At 46.1% G+C, this 27,816-nt stretch overlaps 1 protein-coding gene across 1 annotated transcript in view; it reads left to right on the plus strand.

Moving 5' to 3' along the window:
• The window catches only part of TTC8 (tetratricopeptide repeat domain 8), a 340,270-nt gene that overhangs the window by 114,790 nt on the left and 197,664 nt on the right, over positions 1–27,816 (plus strand). Inside the window, exons 4-5 of the mRNA XM_078660024.1 lie at positions 14,863–15,022; positions 15,945–16,034. Coding sequence (XP_078516150.1) covers positions 14,863–15,022; positions 15,945–16,034 — 250 coding nt within the window. The remainder of the gene's footprint in view (positions 1–14,862; positions 15,023–15,944; positions 16,035–27,816) is intronic.

Below are 27,816 nucleotides of genomic sequence, written 5' to 3' on the forward strand. Positions count from 1 at the left end.
TTGGATTTACTAGAGATCATCTATTTTCTGTGGCCAAATGTTATCATGTATTGAAGCTTCTTTCTCTTGATCTGCTCCTTACCTGCTTCCCATAGCAGCTGACTAAACTCTGCTGGGATAGTGCATACCACCTTGAGATAATCACCTGAAAATGTATAGGGTGACCTGTTTCCACCATCAGTTTTCCATGACTAACACAACTGATAGTCAGTGTAGTCAGTCCTTATCTGCTGGCGAACCAATTCCATTCTCTACCAGGCCCTAATGCCTTTTGTGGGAGCCTAACAGGAACACCCCATCTATTGGCTAACCAACAATGTCCGTAGTGGTACTACAGGAAGGGTGTACTGTAGGCCTGGTAGCAGATTTTAGATGCTCAAGACCAAGATAACTATGTTTTTTTGTACAGGAGGAATAAAGATGGAATCCCTTTTATTTAAGCTTCCAACTGCTGAAGAAGCACCTGCAATTTAGACCCAAAATAAAGATGTGGCTGCTTGTCTAATCTTGTATATTTCATTGAAAGGGGGTAAATATGTCATTCATTTATTTATTTGCTTCTACTTGCCGTGAACCCCAAGTTCAGTTTAAAAATAAAAAAAGACATAACATCTGATATACTAATTCCATCCTCAAAATATGAGATCCCTGGGATTGAGGAAAAGGCAGACAATGAGGCAGTACTCCTCTGCGTCCTTCCAAGCCACTATCTAGAACATCAAAAAAGCAGATAGGACTAGTGTATTGAGTCCACCAGAGAAAGCCTTATCCCAGTGTCCTGTTATCTCCCTATATATAAGGACCTAGGAGTTTCACAAAATTGTAAGCTGCGCCTCAAACACAATGCTTTATCATTGACCCGCAACACTCGCCAGAGAAAAATCTAGTATGGTGTGGGTCCATAGATAGGGTGTTGGGGAGTATGGGATCCAATAAATGAGTGAAAAAATACCAGCCCCTTTAAAAAATATCTCCCTTATTATCAGAAGGGTCTAGGAGGTGATTATAACCAGACAGCTTGTGATGCCTAGGGGTGTCGATTACCCCTGCATCTGCAGGCGCAATTTATCTGCAGGGGTAATTAACACCCCTAGGCATGACATGAAATACTGCAGCTTTAGATTTTTTTTGTGGAGGATTTTGTATCTGATTCGAGAGGGAGATCTAGTTTAAGACTTGACATACTGCAGATCTGTAAATGTCTTCCCAGCTTCTCGAAAAAAACATAGTAAATACATAAATATACTTATATATACATACAAGTATTTCCAAAGAAAAATTCTACTCGCACTCACGGATAACTCGATAATCCAGTTGTTTATTTCTTGGTTACAGTTTTACTGGAGCAAACAAGCAACACCCAACGCGTTTCAGTCCCTCCAAGACATTGTTCACCGGTAAAAACAATGGGCAGCTTTTTTTCATTATTTAAATAAGGCTTATGACATTTTTGTATTGTGCCTCTTTGCATTGTGGATGATGTAGTGTAGTGATTGCACACAACACCCTTTTCTTTTTAAAACCACCGCCAACTCAAGTAATATATTGATAAAGTGATTCAACCAAATCAAGCAAATTGAAAACAAAATTGCATCAAATCAAACAGTCATGTGTTCCAAGAATGAACTATTTACATTTGCGAATAATCTTTAGTACACCCTATGTATGATGTTGTTATTATTGCTTTCAACCTCTCTTGTTTTCATCTGATTATTGTCAATTGCAATTTTTTTATAATGGTTATTATTCATGCGTTGGACAACGCCTAAATGTGCATGCATTTGCGATTACTTTAGTTCATGATCGAGTAGTTCAAACCCATAGTTACAATATATTAGTCACATACCTTAACGCAACTTCATTGCATAGTTTGTGTAGTTACATTCTTGGGACAGTCCCCTATTTGTATTAGGTAATTCATTTTTAGTAATTTTGGACGCCGAACTTCTGGTGGGCGGACAGAATAAAGCATTTGCATAGGCCTGTCCTGCTTACACTATGGACATACATATATTGATATTCAAAATGCTTAAAATATTCTTTTGACAAGCATAAGAACAGTCACAGACTGGTAATCAAGTTCATATATATGCGGGGTCGATACTGACAAGTTGGAACACCTAGTAATATAAGTGTCATGAAATAAAATTACAAAATATAGTGAAAATGAATTGAAGGTTACTATATATACAAGGGAAATTGCATATTTAAATTTACAAATAGGTGAAGATTATGTATAGGGTCCATATTTACAGATGTGAGTGTATTTCTTCATCTTGGTTCAACCTATTCAGGGTTAGTGAGAGGTGGTGACAGGGAATGGACTCTAAGACAAAAAGAATCACGTCATATCCTACCTTTCCGTACACTAACTCCGAATTGGTTGAACAAAGACGAAGAAATGCACTCGCATCTGTAAATATGGACCCTATACGTAAAATTCGGTGCCAAGAGCATGGAGTCTCGTCGTGGTAGCTTTGGAAACTGTATTCGGTGAGGAGGCTTATCAAGGACTTCCCCTCTACAAGATTAGTTTTGCGGGATCGTGGTTTAAATACCACGCGTTGACAGCTATACTGCTGTATACTTACAAAAACATCTTTTGACAATAAACGAGGCACCTATGCTGTAGCACAGACATCTGTATGTGTTGATTGAAACTTGGACGCTTAATTTGGAGTTGGAACTCACACATCCACTCATTGTCAAACTCGTCCAAGTCATTTACGGGTTTATGGATGTGGATCTAAGACATCAGGATAGTGGATGTTGAAGGCCAGAGGTGCCTAGACATTTTACTGCTGAACTGCCCTGAAAAAGTCTTTAAATAGACGAAACACGTGTTGGCTGAGAGCTGAATCTTTGCGGAGTGGATTGGGCTGATTTGTGATGGATATACTAAAGAATAAATCATTGGTTGAATTAACAAATTGATGGACTCTGATATTTATTCCCGTCTTGAGAAGAGAGATCATTGACCGTGGAAAAAATGTTGGGCATTTGGAAGTGTGGTCTGGAATAACTATGTTCGAGACATGTGGGCTGCTAAATTCATATCTTAGCATTAGATCGCCGCCTAGTGTTGGGTCCGGATGATCGCACATTGTTGTCCTGGAAGAGTCTTCGAAGTATCCTGAGATAGGTGGCTCCTCCCCTGGACTACAGTGCGCATGGGCATCGGCTCCATCCCCAGATTGTTTTTTTCCGCCATTGGGTTCGGATGCGGTCTCGACGTCTCTCTGTCGGAACCGAGAAAAACTAACTTTAAACGGCCAAAAGGCCTTGTATTCTTTGCGTCGGTATTGTTTGCGTGCGGTCTCGAGTTCTTCCGTCTCTTGGAGTCGGAATCAGCGGAGTGCTTACACTCTTCGGACATCGGGGCCTTCTCATCGCGACACGACTGCAACTTTACAGCATGGAGCGGAGTCCGTTTCAGCTCTGTCCGCTCTGTGGGTCCAAATACCCACATATAGACCTGCACCCGGTCTGTAACAAATGCCTTTCGCCAGACCATGACGACGGCAACTGCAGGGCCTGCGCAAGGTTCAGGTCCAAGAAAACACTCAAGATTCGGCGCGCGGTGCGCCTTGAAGCCAGACAAGCGGCCCCAGATCCAGAAAACATCTTCGGCGACCAAGAAGATGAGGACCAGAGCCATCATCTTCAAATCTCCCCGCCCGAGACGGAGGTCGAGGCAGATCCGGAACACGACGACGGAGTCGGGGGTCAAGGCCTTGAATGCGTCGAAGAGGTAGGGGACGTCGAAGAGGTTTATGGGGCCGCGGAAGATAGCTCAGGGGACGAGCTATGCCCCGAAGGTTAGGAAGATCGAGATCGGGTCACGGGATCGCCTGTCGGCCTTACCCTAGACCCCGTACCGCAAGCCACGGCCCCGCCTTCCGGCCCGGCCACGGACAAACTTGCTGGGCAGGCCTTATCGAAACCGAAACCTACGGTATCGACTACACCTAAAATGGCCGACCCAAAATCGAAACCGAAACTTATGGATTCGAGCACACCTAAAATGGCGGCCGTACCAACGAAAACGACCAAACCCGCTGCTTCATCGACTCCGTCGACCTCCGGTCCACAGAAGTCGAAGAAATCTGTCGATTCCACAGTGTCAAAATCGACGACAGAGGAGGGATCCTCTATGAAGGGCGGTCGGCACGGGTTGACCGCTGCGGCGCCGTCAAAGCCCGCAACAGCCAGCGAAACGGCTCCGGTTCCGACTGGGACTCCGTTAGTCGGACGCGTGGTGGAGACGGAGCCGACAAAGTCACACGGATCGAAGGCTGGTACGTCTGCGCATCGGTCCAAGGACTCTGGGTCGGCGGCTGCGGCATCATCGTCAAAACCTCAGAAGGGGCAACAGGACGTCGGGTCCGAGGGCAAGGTCAAGACCTCCTCGTCGACGCCAAAGGCCACTGTAAGTGACGCGTCCCTCATCGCCTCTTCACTACAGAGAATCAGGGAGAAGGCCTCTGCTACGTCGGCTCCGATGCCATCGCCAAAGAAGCCGATGGACACTCCGGTGAAGCCTGCAGGTAAACTTCTCTTCCTTCTGCCGCCAAAGGAGGCGCCGAAGGCCTTTTCAACAAAATCGACGCCAAAGAAGTCGGATTCTTCGACGGCAGGGGCATTTTCAAGTCGGGTACTCGACTCAGAAGAGGATTCTGAGCGTTTTATCGACGCAGACACGGGCAAATTGACCCTTTACAAGAGGAGAATCACTTCACAGCCAGTGGACTCCTATGTCATCCCCCTGAAAAAGAAAAGGCTTCCTCAGGACGCTTCAGGCCTCATGGAACCTATCCAGCCTCCTCCAAGAAGGAGCCCAACTCCTTCCCCAGAACACTCTGAGGGTGAGGGATATGATGAAGATGACCAATACACTTTCCCCATCAATGAACCAGATGCACAGCCGGATTCATATGATGACATTGGTGACCAAAGCACCCAGGATGTGGGGCAAGACCCACAGCCTGACCCACAGCCTTTCAGTGCACGTGCCTCCCCAACAGAAGATTCTGCAGGTTTTCATGCACTCATTGAGAGGGCAGCTGCTAATCATGATGTGGACATGCATGCTGACCCAGTAGAAGAAGACTTTCTATTTGACACTTTTTCAGTCTCTGAAAGGACAGTAAAGACACTGCCTATGCTCAAAGGGGTCCTCAAACATGCTGCGGACATCTTTAAAGAACCTACCAGGGCGAGAGTGGTCAATCCACGTATCGAAAAAAAGTACAGACCAGCACCTGCAGACCCTGCATACATTCGGGGACAGTTGCCGCTTGACTCCCTGGTGGTCGCAAATGCCCGCAAAAGGGCCAACTCCCAAACAACGGGTGAAGCTCCTCCCCCGGATAAGGAGTCCAAAGTGCTAGAGGCAGGAGGCAAAAGAGTAGCTGCACAGGCTGCCAATTTTTGGCGTATTGCAAATACACAGGCACTCTTGGCACGTTACGATAGGGCGCATTACGACACCCTAGAGCAAGTTTTACAACACCTGCCTCCGCAGTTTCAAGAGGCTACCAAACTGCTTATAGAGGAGGGAAAACTGATCTCCAACGCAGCCATAAAGTGTGCACTTGATGCCGCGGACACAGCCGCTAGGGCCATTAACACTAGCGTCATGCTGAGACGACAGGCGTGGCTCCGCATATCGGGGTTTAAACCTGACATTCAAACAACCATACTTAATCAGCCAGTCAATCCTGATAGACTGTTTGGTCCAGATGTTGACACCACCCTAGAAAAAATAAAGAAAGACACCGAAACTGCTAAGTCTATGGGGGCCCTACAATCACAACAGTTTCGTGGCAACAATTTTCGTCGCTCAGGTGCGCGTGGAGTCACCAGAGGACAGATGGGTCAACAATCACAATTCTCTAGAGGTGGAGCACAATCCTCGTACCCCAAACAGAACAAGGGGGGTTACCGAGGAAACAGCACCAGAGGACGTGGCAGAGGAAACAACAACTCCCGCTCCTCTACCACAAGCAAACAGTGACTCTCTGTCACTGCCCCCCGACCACTTAACACCTGTCGGGGGGAGACTACAGCAGTTCCTGCCCGTCTGGAGAAACATCACCACAGACAGGTGGGTGCGACAACTTGTCCAGTACGGTTATTGTCTAGAGTTAAAATCCACTCCACCCAACATTCCACCAAGGCAAAGGCCTATGTCCGCAGAGCACTTGCACTTATTGCAGCAGGAAGTGGTGGTGATGCTGCAAAAAGGAGCCATCGAGCTCGTGCCAGTGGGGGAGGAAGGCACGGGGGTATATTCCCTGTACTTCCTTATTCCAAAGAAGGACGGATCTCTCAGACCCATTCTGGATCTGCGTCCCCTCAACCTGTATATACTGTCAGAACATTTCCATATGCTTACACTACAACAAATTCTTCCCTTGTTAAACCAAGGGGACTTCTTAGCAACCTTAGACCTCAAGGATGCTTATTTCCACATTCCACTACACCCGTCCCACAGGAAATACCTCAGGTTCACTATCCAAGGCAGGCATTATCAGTTCAAGGTCCTACCCTTCGGAGTCACCACAGCCCCAAGAGTGTTTACCAAGTGTCTGGCGACAGTAGCGGCGCACCTCAGGAGGCAGAACATCCATGTCTACCCCTACCTGGACGACTGGCTCGTTCAAGCCAAGTCGGAACAACAGTGCGCCGCGAACATGTCAACTACCATTCACCTCCTTCACGATCTAGGTTTCTCGTTGAACTACCCAAAGTCGCATCTTCAGCCGGCACATGTCCGGCAGTTTCTGGGTGCGACGATCAATACCCTGACGGCCATGGCTCACCCAAACCAAATCAGGATAGACAGCATGCAGTCTCTAATCCAGAAGTTCAGACCACAACACTCACTTCCAGCGAGAGTGTTCATGCAGTTGATAGGCATGATGGCCTCCTGCATCTTCATAGTCCCTCACGCACGGTTACATATGCGCCCGCTCCAGGAGTGCTTAGCAAATCAGTGGACACAGGCTCAGGGACAATTAACAGACCTAGTGTTGGTTACCAGTCGGGCATACGACTCTCTGCATTGGTGGACTCCACACAACCTTTGCAAGGGCCGACTGTTCCAGGAGCCAGTGCCACAGATTATCCTGACAACGGACGCATCTCTCCAGGGATGGGGAGCTCATCTGCTCACTTACACCGTGCAGGGACTATGGACGACGCAGCAACAGAAGATGCACATCAACTATCTGGAACTGATGGCAATCTTCATGGCGCTCAAGTCCTTCATTGTACATCTGTGCAACAAGGTAGTGTTAGTCCGGACGGACAACATGACCGCGATGTACTACATTCAAAAACAGGGGGGCACCCACTCGCCACAGCTGTCTCATCTGGCTCAGGGCATGTGGCGGTGGGCCATTCAGAGGAACATCTTCCTCATGGCAGAACACCTCCCGGGCAAGGACAATCAGATGGCGGATCTGCTCAGCAGATACAGCCATCAAATGCACGAGTGGGAGTTTCATCCGTCAGTACTCCTCCCGTACTTCCAGCAGTGGGGTCATCCGGAGATAGACCTGTTTGCAACAAAAGAAAACGCAAAATGCCAACACTTTGCCGCCAGGTTCCCTCACCCACAGTCGCAGGGGAATGCGATATGGATGAACTGGTCAGGCAAATTTGCGTACGCTTTTCCGCCAGCCCCTCTGATACCGCTGGTGGCAAGAAAGCTAAGGCAGCACGCGATGACTCTCATCCTGGTTGCTCCAACGTGGGCGCGCCAAGCATGGTACACCACGTTCCTCGAACTCTCAGTGGTGCCGCATCAAAGACTGCGCCTCACGCCCAGACTCTTGACGCAGAACCATGGAGAAATTCAGCATCCAGATCCGCAACAGCTCAACCTGGCGATCTGGCTCCTGAAGTCCTAGAGTTTGGATACCTTAACCTACCTCCAGAATGCATGAACATCATCAAGGAGGCAAGGAAGCCAACTACCAGAGCATGCTATGCTGCAAAATGGAAGCGTTTTGTCATTTACTGTACAGCCAATGACATCAACCCGCTAGATGCATCTATCCCTAACATCATTTGCTATCTGCTACATCTTTACAAGTGCAATCAAGCGTTCACTTCTATTCGGATACATCTATCCGCCATCGCAGCTTATCTTCAGAATAGGCAGCATCTCTCTGTTTTCAGGGTGCCTGCTATTAAAGCTTTCCTTGAAGGCCTGAAACGAGTCATTCCCCCAAGAACACCACCAGCTCCGGTGTGGAACCTCAATGTGGTCCTCACCAGACTGATGGGACCGCCATTTGAGCCACTGCACTCGTGTGAACTCCAGTTCCTAACGTGGAAAGTAGCTTTCCTAATTGCTATTACGTCACTGAGGCGTGTTAGTGAGCTACAAGCGCTCACAATCCAAGAGCCATTCATTCAGATTCATCCAAATAGGGTAGTGCTACGTACTAACCCCAAATTCCTTCCGAAGGTGGTGTCACAGTTTCATCTCAACCAAACTATTGACTTGCCGGCATTCTTCCAAAACCCACAAACGGTGGCGGAAAGAATGCTCCATACGTTAGACGTACGAAGGGCGTTGATGTACTACATAGACAGAACACAACACTTTAGGAAAACAAAACAACTTTTTGTTGCCTTCTCACCACAACACAAAGGCAACCCTATTTCCAAAGCAGGAATAGCCAGGTGGATTGTTAAGTGCATCCAAATCTGTTATCAAAAGGCCAAGCGCACTTTAACGATACCCCCAAGGGCGCACTCCACACGCAAATTGGGGGCATCCATGGCTTTCCTAGGGAACATTCCTTTAGAGGACATTTGCAGAGCAGCCACGTGGGTTACACCACATACCTTTACAAAACACTACTGTGTTGATGTGCATTCCAAGCAGCAGGCTGCTGTAGGACAGGCTGATCTCAAGACACTTTTTCAGGTTTCTGCAGCTGGCACGGGCAACCGCCGCTAATGGAGGGACTGCTATGTATTCTATGCTAAGATATGAATTTAGCAGCCCACATGCCTCGAACTAAATATGCTACTTACCAGTATGCATCTGTTCTTGGCATGTAGGGCTGCTAACATTCATATCGCCCACCCTCCTCCCCGGTGCCTGTCGCAGCTGCAGATATACTATTGTATTCAATCATTAGCATGGACATCCTTTACACTTTTCACTCCGTCTTCTGCCACAATGGCGAAAAACAATCTGGGGATGGAGCCGATGCCCATGCGCACTGTAGTCCAGGGGAGGAGCCACCTATCTCAGGATACTTCGAAGACTCTTCCAGGACAACAATGTGCGATCATCCGGACCCAACACTAGGCGGCGATCTAATGCTAAGATATGAATGTTAGCAGCCCTACATGCCAAGAACAGATGCATACTGGTAAGTAGCATATTCAACTCTTGTTGTTAATCTATTCATGACTTAATGATCAGGTGTACCTACTGAAGAGAGTGCTAAAAAAAGGTTTTATTATATACGAGTAGTGCATGACTAGGTGCCAAGGTATAGTCCGTTTACTAAACTATAACTGGCGAATTTCAGTGGCTTTTCCCTTTTTAATCATTAGTTTCATTTCACTTTATCCTGCTATTTCCAGTGAATTTCTGGACATAAGCTAAGATCTTATTATCGTACCCAACTAGAATGCTAGATTGTCACTAGCCTTCATTTTTTCTGTGAATATAGTAGTGTGTGTGAGAAGATATGCCTATATATGTGTGTGTGTATTTATGTATATTTGTGTGTTCACTGAAAAAAACAAAGGTTAAAATGATGTTATATTTGACTGTTGGGTGACTTGCGGTGCTCTTCTTATGGCCTCACATATTAGATCACTCATGACTGATCACTGATAACATCTTAGATGACCTCATCCAACCTTCTGCTCCTGAGATTAGTCAATAATGGTTAGGTCATTTTAAGAAAACAAATTTGGGAGTGAATGAACCATAGACCAATTGAGCATGTATTATCTTCATGTAAATGTGTGAAACAGAAAAAGTGCAATAACGGAGATGAGCATGAATGAGTGTAGTAAGGATTGCCGTATGTAGCTTGGGGTTGGCCGCAGGACCTTGCCTGTGGCCAGGCTCTGCACCCAGTACCTGGGGGCACCCAACTCGCAGTGGACACCATCCATCCATGGACTTTCACCCCCCTCATTTTTCTTATTTATTTATTTGATTTGTTTTGAAGTACTGCTACACCTGCTTCAGCTACATGGTACTGGAGGATTGTACAAGCTTCATCCAATAATTCTTGCACTGTCTTGCGGTACAGTGGGGTTGACACTTGACAGGGCAGCCCCATTCGAGTCCCACAGTACGTCATGGGAGGAACGCAAAGTATCACACTACCTGTGGCACAGTTCTTTATTTTTATTTTCCTACAGGAGTTTGGGATGTTCCCTTTGGGTCTCTGTTCATGTGTGCCGGGGTGGGGGTGGGGGGGAGGGGTGGCGGGTGGGGGGGGGGTCACCGGGAGCGGGGGTCAAGGTTTTGCTGCCCTGAAATGTTCTTTATCAGACAACTTCAGGACACAGGGATTGAGTTTTGGTGCCCTATAATAGTAGCGACAGCATTTTTCTTCAAGTTGTGGCCAGATTGCTTGTGACCGGTACTGACAGAAAAAGGTTTCTCATTGAATCAGATATCCTTATTTTTTTTAATTGACGGTGTTGCTGGACCACGTTTCCATATATCACTACAGTTTTAATCCCTTTGTGACCTCCCCTTTCACCTATTTAAACACAAATTTCTCAAGCAGCCAAACAGATTTACACCAAATAATTAAAAGTACGCTTTCTGATTCTAACTTTTTGCCAAATTAGGTGTAATTCAGTTATGTTCTTTTTTCTATATCTCTTCCCAACTATTCCTTAGGGAATTAAAATGGAAAAACAATGTGTCTACCCCTTTTCGTGAAATCACTGACTCTGCTGCCACCTTCATTATATTCTGTGCAATTTTACAGTGACATTAGTTTTGCAATGAGTATCACAGACACACCTCACAGACTGGAAGCATGTATCTCCACCTAGCACAGCTCACACATTTATCTGTGTAAGATCACCAGTGGCAAACCAAACCGAATAATTGCTTACTTGATCAGCTTGCATTCCTCAATAATTTGTAGGTGGCTCTGGGGTTGTTCAATTGCATTTTGTTTACTTATGACAATATCAGATGTCATCTGAAAGACTGACTTTCATAGCAATTGAATTTGACCCAAGTAGTGAGTACGTGCCTTTAAAATAAAGATTTTCTTACTTCAATTACACTATTGATATGTTCATTACTTAAAAGCTTTTCAAAACCGCTTGCGTTCGATCACTCCTGCTGTATGATGATACTATTTGCAAGGTTATGGAGGGTTAAGGTGTAGTTTTATGTTATGCCAAGAAGTCCTGAAAAGACTCTGCAGACTTGAGCATGGAATTGTCCTCCTTTGTTCTCTATGGTTTTATAATGGATTTTACCATTAACTAGATGTGTAGAATTTCTAGTAATGTGGGATATCTATCCATTGGCCCTTTTAGAACCCAGATGAATAAGGCTCAAACATCTGACTGCTTAAGGATGGCCATTCGGGTTCAATGTGTTTTAAAAGTTGTCATTATCGATTTATATTGATTAGCACATTACATACTACGTCATATGATCACCATTTCAGCGTTGGTAATCAATATAGCATTTAACTTCCCAAAGATAAGAAATGTTCAAATCATAAACCCAATCTAAACTCATTGACAAACTAAGCATTTCCATTGTGCATCAGTTTAGCTCATCTTATCAATGTTTTCTACATCTGTCCTTGTTCAACTTACCATTTGTGCCTTCGTAGCTCTCACCTGTTACACCCAACCACCCACAATTACAGATCCTTAGAGTTGGGTGGGCCTATTGTGTTCTTATAGGATCTACCTCACCAGCCATTGAGCAATATAGGAAAGAGACAAGCCCATTCCCATCTCAAGGTGTTTTTCTCATCTTAAGCTATAATGCCTGATAATTGCTTTATCTATTCTGGGCAACCTAGTATCTGGTGGATCACCGAGAGGCTGAGTCATAATTGTCCATTCTGTCAACACTGCAAGTTTATCATCCTTCCTTACCCTTTTCATCTGTGTTTCCTCCACAATAGCCCATTTCAGCAAATCTTTACACCAACTGGTCACAGCCGGAAGCTTCCAGTGAAACCTGTGTATGGCTGTTCGCCTCTTAGCCAGCATGGTTCCTAATGCTTCAGATTTCCTATGAATTCATTGTTTTTTCTAGTTGTAATCAATCCCATCTGACAGTCCTTCATCCTAAGTTGTAAGTGTCAGCCCGTGCAGTGCTTTAGTCTCGTAAGTGTTTCACCCCAGAAGCCCTGTATAGCTTGCCGTTACCATATGAGGTCTGTGAACCTGGCAGCTAAGGTTTGGCACCTAAGGCACTGTGAGGAATGCCCAGGTATATTTTAATTAATTTTATCGGGGTAAAGTATGTCATGTGAATTTCATTATATTGTATCAGTTTGAAGCTAGCATTGTTTAAAATCTTTATTTCATCTCAGGCTTTTTCCACACTCCTTTTCCATAAGTGGTTCTCCTGTACTTGTAGTTGTATCTTTGGCTTGCCTATTCCTAATACCTTGTATATTATGGCTTATACTTTTCTGCTTTGTGTCATTGAGAATAGTGTTATCCTTATTTGTGTAGGCTCTGCCGACTCCAGGAAAATTAGCTGGATCGCTTGGTCCATGAGGACTATTCAGTGTACTGTAAAAAATGTAATTTTCCCATCCTGTATTGCTTTTGCGCAACCTTGAATGTCATGAATCTATTCTCTGGGTATAGGTCCGTAAGCGTCAAGCAATCACCCTGTTTCTACCAGTCAACTATTATGTCTTGAGCAATCGGTGCTAAAAGATAAATACTCCATATGTAAATGTCAGCCCCAAATGGGCTAGTGTTCCTTTATCTTTTTGACTACTCTATCCCATGGTATACCAACCTGCCTTATCACATAGGGCACGAAGGCTGGAACATATCTGCCCATCAGTATCAATTTCTGTAACTGATGGCCCCCAATAAATCCCAAACAGTAAGATTTTCTAAAAGTTCACTTCTTCATCCAACCAGTGCACCGCAAGCTGCAGTTGAGCTGCTATATAGTTTCTTCATGGGAACTGACAATGTATAATCCTTTATTTGTGTAGGATTTGCTGGAGTTGACCGTATAACCCCTGCTAGTATGCACATAAGGCAACATTTATACCTGCCTGCATTAATATACCCTTTTCGTGGCTATCTCTCACCATGAGTATAGTATAGTTCGTCAGTAATTCCCCAGTTTAGCTCCTTTTGTGTCAGGATGTTTTACCCAATAACTTAGCATGAAAGCTCACTCACAGTGCCTCTCAACTCACGAGCATGGTTCCTGAAAACATGGTTATGAACACATGGACCAAACCTACTTTTAAATTGAAAAATGTTTACTAAATATTAAGAAAATCAATAAAAGACATTAAGAGCAAACGAAATGTCATTGCATCGTACAACGAACCCCAAAAGGATAGAACATATCTTCTTATAGAATCAATACTCAATTGACCCCAAGAAGCATAAGGATCTGAAAATGTAATGTCATAAAAAAGAACCTAAGATTATAAGCAAAATATATACTTTATTTTAAGTTCAGAATCACTTAAAGGCTTCTCTCTTTTAGCATTACTTGTTCTCGAATGATCCTCTTGTTTTCTTGCAGAAAATGCATTCTTCCTTAATTTTTAGTTCAAAAGCACTTCACAAGGCATGATCACTGTCACTTGTACCTCCTTTCAGGTATTCCAGTAGCAGACTGAAAACCTGAAAGGCTGAATCAACACATTGAGAATTCAGCCCTGTGGCCAGCAGCCTCCTCAGTCCGCACAGCTCTCTGCAGCTGATACATTACACCACTGAGATATTTCACAAACCTGAACTCATTTGCTGCCATAATGTCTGAAAAAAAGGTTCCTGTGCCTGCGATTCTCTTTTTGTTTTCTTTACAACTGCTGTTTTCCATAATGGCCTGCTTTAAATCACTCTTTTTTACTTGTGCTCTTTCTTGAAATTATAGGGAGTGATATTGTTATCAAAAAGGTTATGAATGTCTCTTAATAATTTTTAACATCCTAGAATCCTATATTTTACCAGATAAATTATCATTGTGTGCCTAGGGTGATCTACATAAAATGGCAAGAATTATTCATTGTGCTAAAAATAATTTTGAAATATTTTGGAATGTAGTTATTTGAACTAAAGTGCCTACTGATTGGCTAGATTGCTGACATCCTATGAGGCACATCTTCTTGTCCCTCGGTGCAAAAAACCAGTGCACAGATGAGTCCTACTCAATACTTTTTCCTTCCTGTGGAACAATCTTACAACTTTATTCATGAATAAAAATAAGTTTCCTTACTTTAGGAAGTCCTTAAAATATCTAACTTTTGTACTCTGTTGGTTGTCTTGCCTATCAGCACTTTGAAACCTCTAGATGAAGATGTGTTAAGTGTTGAGATGGTCCTGTTTGATTATATCTTAAATTTCACTGTAATTTTAAGCAGTGTGACCAATGTAGCACGTTGGCACATTAGCAACCTTTTTCACCTTGTTAAATGATTTATTTGTCGATACTATTATTACCATAGCACACATTAGTGTAAATTGTAGGTATGCACATTATATACCATATATTTGTTTTCATACAATAAAGAAACTTAATTGAGTATATTTGGATCTGCTGTTATCAACCAGAGAATGTCTCCGTTGTTTCCATAAATTTTTTAATTCTTCATTCAATTGTTTAAATCCCATCAGACCCGTCACCCAATCTGGAAGACCAGTTACTGGGTTTGTCCGTCCCAGTACCCAGTCGAGCCGTCCAGGCACTATGGAGCAGGCTATTCGGACGCCAAGAACGTCCCACACTGCTCGCCCTGTTACTAGTGCATCAGGAAGATATGTTAGACTTGGGACGGTATGTTATTTAGCAATAGCCGCTTTGATTTCAGCATGCTTTTTCTAAAAGCATTTTCAAAATATGTTAATGCAAGTTATATTGCTTGCAGTTAACACTTTTGGTTATATAAAAGTTGTGTTCTTCGGGTTCTCTTCAGCAGTTTCTAAATACGTTTTTTTAGCATGTGTGGCATGATCCTAAACGTCCAAATGGATACTAAAATAGCTTGCATTTGCTGTGTATAATGTTTTTGCTTCCTGTCATTTTTGTTGCCTTATTTTACTTTAGTGCAGACAAATTGTTGTGTTTTGTTGTATTTTCTTAGATGTGGTTCTTATAGTTCCTGTGTTTTGTTATCCACTTCAATGCCATGACCTACTCAGCATGAATATACCTTGTAATAAGGAATTGTGCCTGCATGTCCAACAGCAGATGACAAGATTTGGCCACTTATATTTTCAGAGTAGTTTCTACTTTCTCTCTTCATCAGTGCCCTGCTGTAGAAAAGTATTGCTTGTAATGTTTTCTACTTTTTGTTCCTGCTATTTGCCTTCCTCTGGCTTGTTGTTCTCAGCTTTTTTTCCCCTCACTAAACTACTTTTCAATGTGATCTTTGTCAAATTCCTGAAAACTATTTTTTGTGCTAAGCCTTGTTTCTTAATGCCGTCTTTAAGATTCCTGTCTTCTTGTCATTCTTTCCCTCGCCCCCAAAGGGCTGGCTTTCAGGTGATGTAAAACTGAAAGTCTACCTGTTCTCAGTTCTTACCTCAACTTTCTAAATCCATGCTTTTTGCGCTGTAAATCCATGCTTTCTACCTATTACCATCTGACCTGGTTCAAGCGCAAAACAAAACTGTTTATATTGTTTTCATGTTATCTTTGTGAGACACCAATCACTATCTAAATTTCTGCTCTTAATTTCATGATTGCTTTTTCACAGGCTTCCATGCTTACAAATCCTGAAGGTCCTTTTATTAACATTTCAAGGTTGAATTTAGGAAAATATGCTCAAAAACCGAATTTAGCAAAGGTAAGCGTCCATATATCAATTCTTTTTAAAACTATTGATGTTTCCTAGTCCTTTTCCTGTGCCTGCATTTTCCCCTAATGTGCTTACAGTATCAAGAACGTAACGTTTATTCAGTGCCACCCACTTTAATTTCAGACGTGTACTATACTGTTCATAAACCTGCGATTAAACATTAGAAACTCAGATGCTCTGATACTAGAGTATTAAACATGACCGCCCCTATTGATGAACTTATTTTTACATTTTTACCCATTTTATCTAGATGATTATAATTATACTTCTAAACACTAATATCGACTATCTGCATGCAGTTTAGCAATTACAGAGAAATGGAGGAAATGGATAGCTGTTGAGTTACTAGTCGCTATTCTATCCCACAAGACTAACCATGATTCTCTGAGCTTACTTCTTACAGTTGAGATTAGAGCATGTACTTATATGATATGATAACTGTTATATTCACCCTTTTGCTTGGTGTCATGACGTGTGTCGCGCGCTGTACTCGCGCTGCTCCGCTCTGTGACATGTCCTGTGTTCTATCTAACGGTTGCCAGTTGCCCGTTAGATCTTGTGCACGATGGTTGGGTTTTCTACTCAGCAACTCATTAAACTACCCTGAACTACACGACGTTGGTGTGCCGCCTCATCATTCATTTACAACATTTTGGCGACGAGGGTGGGATGGCCAAACGTGGAACCTCCGAAGGGTAGCACTTTACCAAAGAAAGCTTAAGTCTGTTCCTTCAGCTCAAACTTCTAAGGATGTGGTTGCTGATAGAGCTGGAAGACCTCTTCGCTGCAGGGTTGTTCCTGCTTATTTGAAGGACTATGTGTAACTTTGTCTGTTTAAGGGAGAATGTGGGGTTGAATGCCTTGTTTCATTTCCTGCTGTTATTCCAAGAGCTAGTAATGTGTTCTATGATGCTTTGTTTTTTCTTGTGTACCACCTTTTCTTCGTAAAAGGTTACTGTGAGCTTTCGACCCATTTCTGATTTTGCATCCTTTTTTCTCTCTGTTCAAGAAAAGGAGATGTGTTATATTCACCCTTTTGCTTGGTGTCATGACGTGTGTCGCGCGCTGTACTCGCGCTGCTCCGCTCTGTGACATGTCCTGTGTTCTATCTAACGGTTGCCAGTTGCCCGTTAGATCTTGTGCACGATGGTTGGGTTTTCTACTCAGCAACTCATTAAACTACCCTGAACTACACGACGTTGGTGTGCCGCCTCATCATTCATTTACAACAATAACAAGGAATGAACCACTGGATATTTTGAACAGTTGACTTGAAGAAGTGATCAGGCTTTCTCCAATGTTGGCAGGTGGAAGAACGGTAAAAAGAGGCCATTGCCTCACACAGAAAAATTATGGCATTGATTGTTAATCCAACCATTTGACAGTCACCCTTAATCCTGCTACGGTAGGAACAGTCCATCATGGACTGCTAGCTTATGTTCTTGTGAAGGACATTTTTATTCTGAGGTCACCTTTTATAGCAAAAGAATATATTTTATTTTCATGAACTTTACTGCATGTGCCTGTTGAAATAAGGGGAACTGCAAATTATTTTGGAGGGGATAAAAAATTTAGATTTTCCGCTGCTAAGGTTGGTAGAAAATCATGATTTTTTAAAGACATGGAGGCAGATTTATGCATGTTTCTTTATTTGCCAACTCACAGCAGCAACAAAGAATGTAAAAGAACTTAGAACATTAGATTAAACATTCCAATGTCCATATAATCCAGAGAGAGGCAGCCATCTTCCTTCTTTATGCTGTAAACACGCTCAAAAGTTCGAACCAAGACTATAAAACCCGATACCAAAAGCTCAAATCCAATGACCCAAAGAATCTTCTTCCTCCAACATTACTTCTTGTTTTCTCCTCCTGAAAGAATCAAACACAATCATTAGTGGGTGGGGAAAAAGGACAGGGAGGGATAATATCTACCTCAGTGTCTTTATTAAAATCATGAGTTTCTACCCACCCAGGCTGTGGAAAATCTGAAATTCATGGCAAGGCACGAATGCCAATATTATGCATGTTTAAAGCCTTGCCATAATATGCGCTACTGGACAATCCACAGGCACGAAGGCCAATATTATGCATGTTTAAAGCCTTGCCATAATATGCGCTACTGGACAATCCACAGGCTTAAAGTAAAACTTCTTAAAAACAGAATCGGAAGATCAATCAGCTGCAGCTAAAATGGCTGATAAATCCCCACCCAGGATAAAAGCCTTAGAAGCCATCGCCCCCCCCCCCCCCCCCTCTCGTGGAGTTAGCGCCAAATTTTATTTAAATCAATCCCCGCTTTATTCATGACCTCATTAACCCAACGAGCCAAGGTAGGAGTAGAGACTGCCTTGTGTGGCGGATTTTAAGAAATTATCAATTGAGAATCTGCACCATGCCTCAGACATTCATCCTCCTCTCATACTCACATATACACCTCACTACGCAAAGTTTTCTACATTCATCAAAGCAAAGGTAGAAAATTGTGTTTGACATAGTTTAGGGTTCTTTTGGTGATGCAGAAACAAACACCTTCTGGAACAAACCTATGCCCAGTAATCTCTAAAGCCTTAACGTCCGAAACACTCCTGAAAGAAATCAGACACTGTAACCTAACCAATTTCAAAGAAAGATCTCCAAGTCTTAGAAACTTGTTTTCGCTCCGACACATCAACTGTTTCAAAACAACATAAACATCCCAAAGGGAAGAGTACTTTGCTCCCGGGGAAGCCTTAATTCTCACACTTCTCAATAGTCTCCTTATCACATCATGCTGACCGATAGGTACGCTACCCACTAAATGATGTCCTGCATATATAGCCAACCTTCCAATATTAACAGTACTATAAGATTGAAGATCATGAAAAACCCCAGATAAGTAGTTAACTACCTCGACTACAGGAGCTGATACTGGATCCAGACTCCTCGAAGCACACCAACGAAGCTATCTCCCCCAAGCCAGCCTGTAGGACTTTGCGGTCCCTTGTGCAATGACTCCTTAATGAGCTTTGAAGATAAGCCCAACATATGCCAGGCTCTCCCGAAATCAACCAAGCCAATAGCCTTAAATGACCTTGTAGAACAAACTCGTGAAAATCTCATGAAGCGTTGGTTAGCAAATCCGGAACACTCGGAAGAATTACTGGGTCGGCAATCAACATCTCCATCACATCTGGGTACCAAACTTGAGACGTCCAAAACGGGATTATTAAGAAATCTCTGCTCTTTCCTTTTTCACCTTCAAAAGAACCCTCTGAATCAGAGCAAAGGGTGGAAATGCGTAACAACGAGACCCGTTCCAAACCTTCAGAAAAGCATCCACTTCTTCTGCAGCTGGGTCCGGCCTCCAGCTGAAAAATCTCCCAACTTGAGTGTTCACTCTGTTCGCAAAAAGATCCAGCAAGAGAGGACCCCATCTCCTGTTCCACAACAAGAAAATGTCACTCTTTAGTCTGCAATCGCTGAAGTCCTTCAGTTGCCTTGAGTTCCAATCCGCAATTGAATTGTTTACCCCCGGCAAGTATTGAGCCAGAACCGTAATCTTTCTGCTCAGACAACAATTCCAAAATTCCCTTGCTAAGTCCGCTAACGCTTTTGAACGAAGACCCCCTAGTTTGTTTACATACTTACAGCAGAAATGTTGTCCATCTTTAAGAGAACACGACGTTTGACCTGATCCCTTGCTAAACTCTTCACCGCAAAAGAACCTGCCAGCAGTTCCAGTTAATTGATATGCATCTTGCTTTCCTGACCTGTCCACTTTTCCTCCAGTAGTCAATGAGCCACACCTGGCTCCCCAACCCTGAAGGCTGGCATCTGATTCTATAATCATCTCTGGACTCGGGCCGAAGATAGCCCTTCCATTCCTCGAGATTTTCTAACCACCATGCCAGTTCCTCCTGTGCCTCTGCATTTACTTGAACTCTCTGAGAGTAACTCGCCCCTTTGTTCAGTGCATGGGAGCCGGAAAAACTGCCTGGATGGAAGCCGAAAGGAGTCCAATAACTCTTGCCACTTGAATCAAAACAACCCACTCTTCCTCACTTTCTCCATTGGTAATCTCAAGACACAATCCATTGTCCAAATCTGAAAACTCAGAAAAACAGTCTCCTGACTGGGTACCAAACATGACTTCTTCTTGTTTACTATGAAGCACAAATCCTCTATCACCCTGACTGCTAAACTTGTATGTTATTGTGCTTGTTCCTTGCTTTCTGACATTATGAGAATGTCGTCTAAAAAAATTATCAACCTTATCCCCCTTGAACGGAACCAAGCTGCAATTGGATGCATCACCTTCGTGAAACACCAAGGGGCAGATGTCAAACCGAAGATGAGGTTTTAAATCTCCACATGGTCCCTTGCCATTGAAACTTCAACAGGTCTCTTTGTTCTACACAAACTGAACAGGCAAATAAGCATCTTTCAGATCCAGGCAGGTCAACTAATCTCCCTTCCTCAAGATGTCTCTCATCATATGAATACCTTCCATCTTGAAATGGTTGTATTCCACCCATTCATTCAGATTCCTGAGATTTATCACTGGCCTCATAGTCTTGTCTTTCGTCACCACACAAAGTGTGAATTGTCTGCTTTTTCTATTGCCACTTTCCTCTCTAATTCTAGTATCTCTTGACTTACCAAGTCCTCTTGTTCTTTCCAGAATCGTAAAAGTGGAGCTTTTCTTACCTGAATTGGATTTGCACCAAAGTCTATCTTGTAACCAGAAAACAGTCTGTTAAACCCAAGGATCTGAGGCAATTTCCATCCATCTGTCTAAAATGAGAGCGAGTCTGCCACCCACCTTTACTTGAATAGACGAAGGGTCTTTTCCCAAACATACCTTGGAACCTTGTTCTTCTCTCACCTCTATAACAACCTCTTCCACCTCTTTGTCTCTGCGGGTAGAATCCAGGGGAGTAGTACCCAGATGGAGAAACGACCGCACTCAACCTCTTCGATCTCACCACAGTTTTCGATAAGGTCTCAAACAAGTCACTCATCAGAAAGCTTCAGCACTCGGCTCATGTAGACTGGCCCTCAAGTGGATATCCTCCTTCCTCACTGACCGAACCCAATGAGTAAGACTCACCCCCCCCTACACTCAGAACCCAAGAATCTTATCTTCTGAGTACCTCAAAGATCTTTGCTCAGCCCAGCACTTTTCAAAGTCTGCGTGATGCCTCTTCCGGACATAGTCAAAGCCCACAGCATCAACATAGTATCCTAAACCAACAGCTTACAGCCCATCCTTTCCTTTACCAATTCAACTAGCACCTCCAAAGCAAACTTTGCCAACTATAGGAGCAATTTTACTGCTTGGATGAAAAACAACTGCCTCAAGCTCAACACAGGGAAAACTGAAGTCCTAATATTCGGCAAAAACCACTTGTCCCTGGGACACCCCTTGGTGGCCCTCTGAACTTGGCACCCCACCCACTTATGAGTACCATTCGAAAAACCTTGGAATCATCCTGGACATCAACCTCTGCATGAGCAGACAGATTAATGCTGTCTCCTCATCATGCTTCTACATCCTGCGAATGCTATGGAAGATTTTCAAGTGCATCCCACTGAACACTAGACTAATGGTCACTCAGGCTCTTATCACAAGCAGACTTGATTATGGAGACGCCCTCTACATCAGAATCCCTGCCCATGTCCTATGCCAACTCGAAGCCACCCAGAATGCAGCTGCCAGACTCATCCTGAACATTCCATGAAATAACCACATTCCTCCACACCTCAACAATCTCCACTGGCTCCCAGGCCAGGAAAGATATTAGTTCAAGCTAGTCACCAACACCTACATCACTCTCCACGATGCCAGTCAAGCTTACCTCAACCACTGCTTTATCTTCTACCAAAACACCCAGACACCTTCAATATGCGTCCCAGGCAAGAGCACACCTCCCTCGCATCAAGCTGAACAGAAGCGAAGGATACTCCTTTTCAGACCTCGCAGTCAAGACCTGGACCGACCTCCTGAAACATGTCGGAACCCCCCTCCCCTTCCCCCTTCCCTCATGGACTTCCGAAGGAACTTCAAGACATGGCTCTTCCAGGCTTAACTGGCAAGATCTCCTCCTCCCTTCTCAGGCCGGCCCTACTCAGTGCCTGGATACCCTCCCAGGCACTTAGCAGCGCTCTATAAATTAACATAACCGCTTACCAAGAACATACATGGGCTGGCAGTCCATCCATTGCTTACCATTAGTTGACTGTACAGTCATTCGTATTTGCTTGCTTTCTATTGTATGGCTTTCCTTGTTTCAGCCTCTCCATTTTGTGCTTGTCCCTCCCATGGACCATAGGCTCTTTACCATCTCTTTGATTGGCCGGGTTCTATGCTCGCTTTTAGGGAGCTACTTTTACCTCCTCATCTCTTACCCCCACTCATGATCCACATTCATTTTTATTTACTTTTGCAGTTTTTATATAGTGCAAATTTATTTGCGAACATGGCTCTAGTTAAACCACATGGCAGCATTTCACTGATCATTACCATCAGGGTCTACGTTCATGTAAGTGTTTCCGCGCTTACATCAGTTAGGCATCACCTGTTCATTGTTGCTAATAAGCAGCAACTTTTTAAAAGGGTTTTCTGCAAAAATAGGTGTCTCTCAGTTCTACTGCGCTATCACAGTCCTTTCCACCACATTCTCATTAGAACATTGTTTTAAATGACATCTGTACACCTTCTGTACACCTTCTTGAACCTGTCGTCAGTAGAACGACCTTGTGGGCTAAAAACTTCACTAATCCCTGCTCTGTTCCAGTCATGGAGAGATGTTTGTGAAATCTCAAACAGCACCCCTACCAATCTGATATTTGAACTTTTGAAGTCGGCAAGTATCTTAAGTTTCACATCAAGCTGCAGCCCATCATCAGTGGTGCATTGTTTAAATGAGGCCATGTCCGTAGTTTCTGCAGTGGGCTGAGACTTGTTTGACTGCTGAGCACATACCCAGCTCTCTTTAATTTCTACTTTATGTTTCAGTTTAACTACTTGAGCCTGAGCATGTTCTATGTTACCTATCGGATTCTTTGTGAGCCTACCTGATATGGTGCACTTTAGCGCAACAGAGACAGTGCTGATTGTGGGACCTTGCCGAAAACATGCACTTGGAGTGAGACACCAAGGGAAAAGTCAGAGGAGGAGCAGTGGAGAAGAAATGTGTAGTGGTGAGACGAGCTGAAAGAGAAAGCAGCATTTTAAACCCCTTTGCACCACCCAGATGCACTGTGCCCCCATGTCAATGGGGTTGCCAGACTTTACGGAGTTAGTAAATAAACTAGCCCCTGAACCTCTAGCATCACCCATGGAATTGTCAGAGGAATTTTGAATTGAGCAAGAGCCACAGCTGAATTTATTGCCTGAGATATCTGTATACACAGTGGGTATTTATTCTGGTTATGCCTCACTGTAGTGTAATGCCATGTCTGCAAAGTGGAATGTTATGAGAATCTTCTTTACACCTCGTACTACGAAGGGAACTACATGACACACCAGTACTAGTGTAGGAAGATGAGGAAATCAATAGAAGAGAATGGTCTTTGTTGCACTTCAACTTGGTGCTGCATTGTGCTCTAAATGCTAACAATTGGCATCACTGCAGCAGCAATACAGGTAGAAACAATATTGGACTATCTCAGCGCTCAAGGTTATAGAGTTGCGGGGCGTGGCTAGCTGCATGGCGGAGTAAGACGTGCCTCGGCAACGCTCCCGGCAGAGCTGCTTATGATCCGGCGATTTCTATGCCCTTAGCCTACAAAATTCGGGAAAAAATACGGCGGAGGAGTGGGCGGAGGTTGGAGGTGCAGGCACGTTCCTCCGGTTTGCCCTCCCGTTGTGGGGAGACCGACTTGCTCGAGAGCCTTCCCTGGAGACCCGAGGTGCCTCAAGATGGCGGAGGCGGTAGGAGCCGGGATCCGGAGCTGACGCGGCTCGAGGGCTGCGACGAAGACGGGCGGACCGCTTCCCCCTACCGCGTGAGTGCGGTTGCTCCGGAATTGACGACCGACGCCTGGGAGCCCCCCCCCCGCTGACGGACCACGGTGGCGGATTGGGGCCTGTGGAGCCGGGGACTGAAGTTACTGGCCGCGGACCGCTCTCCCTGGGACGGGAGCCAAGTAAGAGGCGCTCGCACCTGAGCGCAACGTTGTCCCGCCGGGGCCTGCACGGGGCTGTGGGGTGGTAGTTCCCCCCTCCCCCCCCCCCCTCCCACCGCCTCTACGCACGGAGCCCTAGTGGGAATCCCGGACCCCGGTGTCACACGGGCGCAATCCGTCATCTTGCCTCCCTATTCCCCCTGAGACACGAGGGGACCCGGTGACGGCCTGGCTCGGGGGGAAGTGCCTGGCCCACAACGCCTGGAGGTAGCGGAGGTGGGGGCATCGTAGCGAAGTTTGACGAGACCCGGGGGTCAGCCTCGGGGGCAACACTGAGCAGGTCTCCCGGCGGCCGGACTGCGGGCATTGGGGCTCCCCCCCCGGGGTCCAGAATGGGTAAAGGGAACCCGCCACAACGCTCTACCAGGCAGGGGTCCATTGAGTCCTTCACCACCAACCGGACCCCCAACGATATGTCCGCAGGAGCGCGGGACACGCATGCGGACACCGTCATGCTCCTGGAGGCGATCCAGGCCTCCAGGACTGATATTCAGGACTCCAGAGCTGCCCTTGAAACAAAGATTGGAGAGGTGGGATCGGAAGTCCTACTGCTGCGTCAAGACCTCCGGAATTTATCGGACCGCGTGGGCGCAACAGAGACCAGGATTACAGAGACGGAGGAGTCTGTTTCCTCACTGAAGAAAGATATGGCGGAACTCCAGGCCTCCCACAGACAACTGCTGTGGCGGGTGGACGATGCGGAGAACAGGGCCCGCCGAAACAACTTGCGCTTCGTGGGCCTGAGGGAGGGAATCGAGAAGAACGATACGGCGGCCTTCCTCCACTCCTGGCTCAGGACCATGTTTCCACAGGCACCCTTCTCTTCATGCTTCCTGATCGAGAGAGCGCACAGGGCGCTCCTGGCTAGGCCTCCGGAGGGAGCGCGACCCCGCCCGATAATTGCTCGATTTCTGAACTATGCGGACAGAGACCTTATCCTGAGGGAGGCCCGAAAAATGGGGGAACTTAAGTTTGAGAACACGGTTGTGATGATATTCCCCGATTATAGCCAAGATGTGCAGAAGCAGAGGCGCTCCTATGATACTGTGAAGGCTAAGTTGCGGTCCCTGAACATATCGTACATGCTTCTCTTTCCCGCCAAACTCAAGGTTCTTTATAAGGGAAAATCGCTTTTCTTTGCTCGACCGGAGGAGGCCTGGAACTGGCTAGAGGAACGGCCCTTGCTGAGAGAGGCGGAAGAGGAAGGTCGTAGGATCCGGGAGGAGCTCGCGGCAGCTAACTTCGAACGTGCTCGCAGTGGATCGCAGCGCTCTCGCCAACAGCGAGTGGACAGGAAATCTCAACGGAGCCCGTATCCATCGCGCCAGGGTACCGCTGGTGGGAGAACGGGGGACGCAGGCGACGCGGCGGCACGGGACCCAGAAAGGGGATCAAGATTCCGGTGTCTGCTGAACGGGTCTGGCGATGGCGCGGACCACGAGGGAGAAGTGTCTGCATCGGACGCGGAAGATCACACGGATCCGTCCCTCCACCCACTGGCCGTGGCCATCCACGACCTGGAACAGGGTGGGACACACGCCGTGGAAGGTACTGATCATGAGACACAAGATTCGCATTCCTGAGGGGCTAAGGGCCTGAGAATCTGTTTTTGGCAGCCCCCTGCCGGGGACGCACAGGTACTTTTTTTGCTTTGTTCTGAGGGGTGGAAACACTCCGTACTGCTACGTGACTTTGGACAACTAGGCACCCACTAGGTGGGTTTTGTTTGGAGGGTGGGCGACAGACCTTGCTCCCTGGTATCCTGAACCGTCGATGGTTGCACGGGCGGGATGGCCGGGTGGCGTAGGTGGGGTGGGGGTGGGGGGGATGGGGGTTTGTTTATGTTGTTTGGTTGTTCTTGGGGGGAATGTGGGGGGAGTCATGCTTAGGAGTCCGGAGACAGGTGTGGTTCCATCATTGCAAATGTGTGCCCGACTACTTGGTCCCTTGCCCTGGGGTGCGCTTATCCTATCGCTATACACATGGCCCAAGCAGCGGAGTCTGGGGAGGCCGCACTTCTCACGTCAAGCAACTCAATGGCAGGTACACTGACTGACCCGTCTCAAGATGGGCCCGGGGTGAAGGTGCTTACTTGGAACGTGAACGGCCTGGGCTCCAAAATCAAGAGAGGCCTGGTCACGGCCTACATTAAACGAACAGCGCCAGACATTATCTTCCTACAGGAAACGCATTTGAGAGGGAACAAGTGCGCTTTTCTGGCACGGGGCCAATACGTAGTGCTAGCACACGCGGGGTACACCACGGACTCACGGGGCACGGCCATACTCATCAGGAAAACGACCCCTTTCACCTCCACGCGCACATGGTTAGATCCCCAAGGGACGTACGCGGGGGTACAGGGGACCTGGAGGAGGCGCAGGTATACGCTACTGTCGGTCTATGCCCCACCCAAACTTCAGGCGCGCACACTGCAGGCGATCACTAACATACTACTGCACACGGCTGATACGGTCCAAATTATAGGTGGGGATTTCAACGATGTGATGTGCACGGCACGAGATAGGTCCGGCAACGCCCGTGCAGTAACTACAGCCACGGCACTGGCAAGTCAAATGGACATGCTTGGCCTCACTGATGTTTGGAGATGGTTACACCCCACACAGTCCGAATACTCTTTCTTCTCCGGGGCACACAAAGTCTTCTCAAGATTAGATTACATCTTCGCCTCGAGACAGGAGCTATCGTTGGGGGACCAGGCTGAGTATAGGGCGAGGGGCATCTCAGATCACTCACCTCTGCTTGCACACATAGGACGGGACGGGGGTGGCGGACGGGCCCGCTGGCACATGTCGGCGTGGGACATACAGACGCCTGAAATTCTGAGAGGCATTAGGGCGGATATCCGAGTGTATGTGGCGGAAAATGAGGGCTCGGTACAGTCCAGGGCTACGTTGTGGGAGGCCATGAAAACGGTCCTAAGAGATCGCTTCCAATCTAGGGTGGGTGAGGCTCGGAGGAAGCGTGATGAGGCAATTGCAACTGGGGAGGCGACCGTACTGTCCCTGGAGACCGAATACCATAACACGGGGAGTGAGTTGGACCTTAGGAAACTGCTCGACGCCCAAAAGGTTCACAGGGAATTGGCAACGAACGAGGCACGCACGCAGGCCTTGGCCACCCTGCACCGTCTCTACGACGTGGGTGACAAATCTGGGAAGCTTATGGCCTGGCTGAGTAGACGGGAGAGAGCTGCTAGGTGGGTGGACGAGATCAGGCTCCAGGGGGGCGCGCGGGCGTCCACAGATGACTCCGTGGCGGACGCCTTCGCGGCCTACTTTGAGAATTTTTATCGGGCTAGAGACCTAGGGGGAGCGGAGGTAGTGCGGGCCTATCTGGGAGATATGGAAATCCCGCAGTTGACCCCCGAAGATTGTGAGACCCTGGAGGCAGACTTATCACTTACCGAAATTACGGAGGCGCTGGCGCTTTTGAAGCCTGGGAAGGTGCCGGGCCCCAACGGCTTTCCGGCGGAGTTTTTCAAACGGACGGGAGACCTCCTCTCGCGCCACCTGCAGGGATTGCTCGTCGAGGCGTTTGATGCCGGGCGGCTCCCGCCGGATTTGACCCTAGCCACCATA

Source organism: Lissotriton helveticus, chromosome 9 (genome assembly GCF_964261635.1).
Source record: "Lissotriton helveticus chromosome 9, aLisHel1.1, whole genome shotgun sequence".
NCBI classification, from domain to species: domain Eukaryota; kingdom Metazoa; phylum Chordata; class Amphibia; order Caudata; family Salamandridae; genus Lissotriton; species Lissotriton helveticus.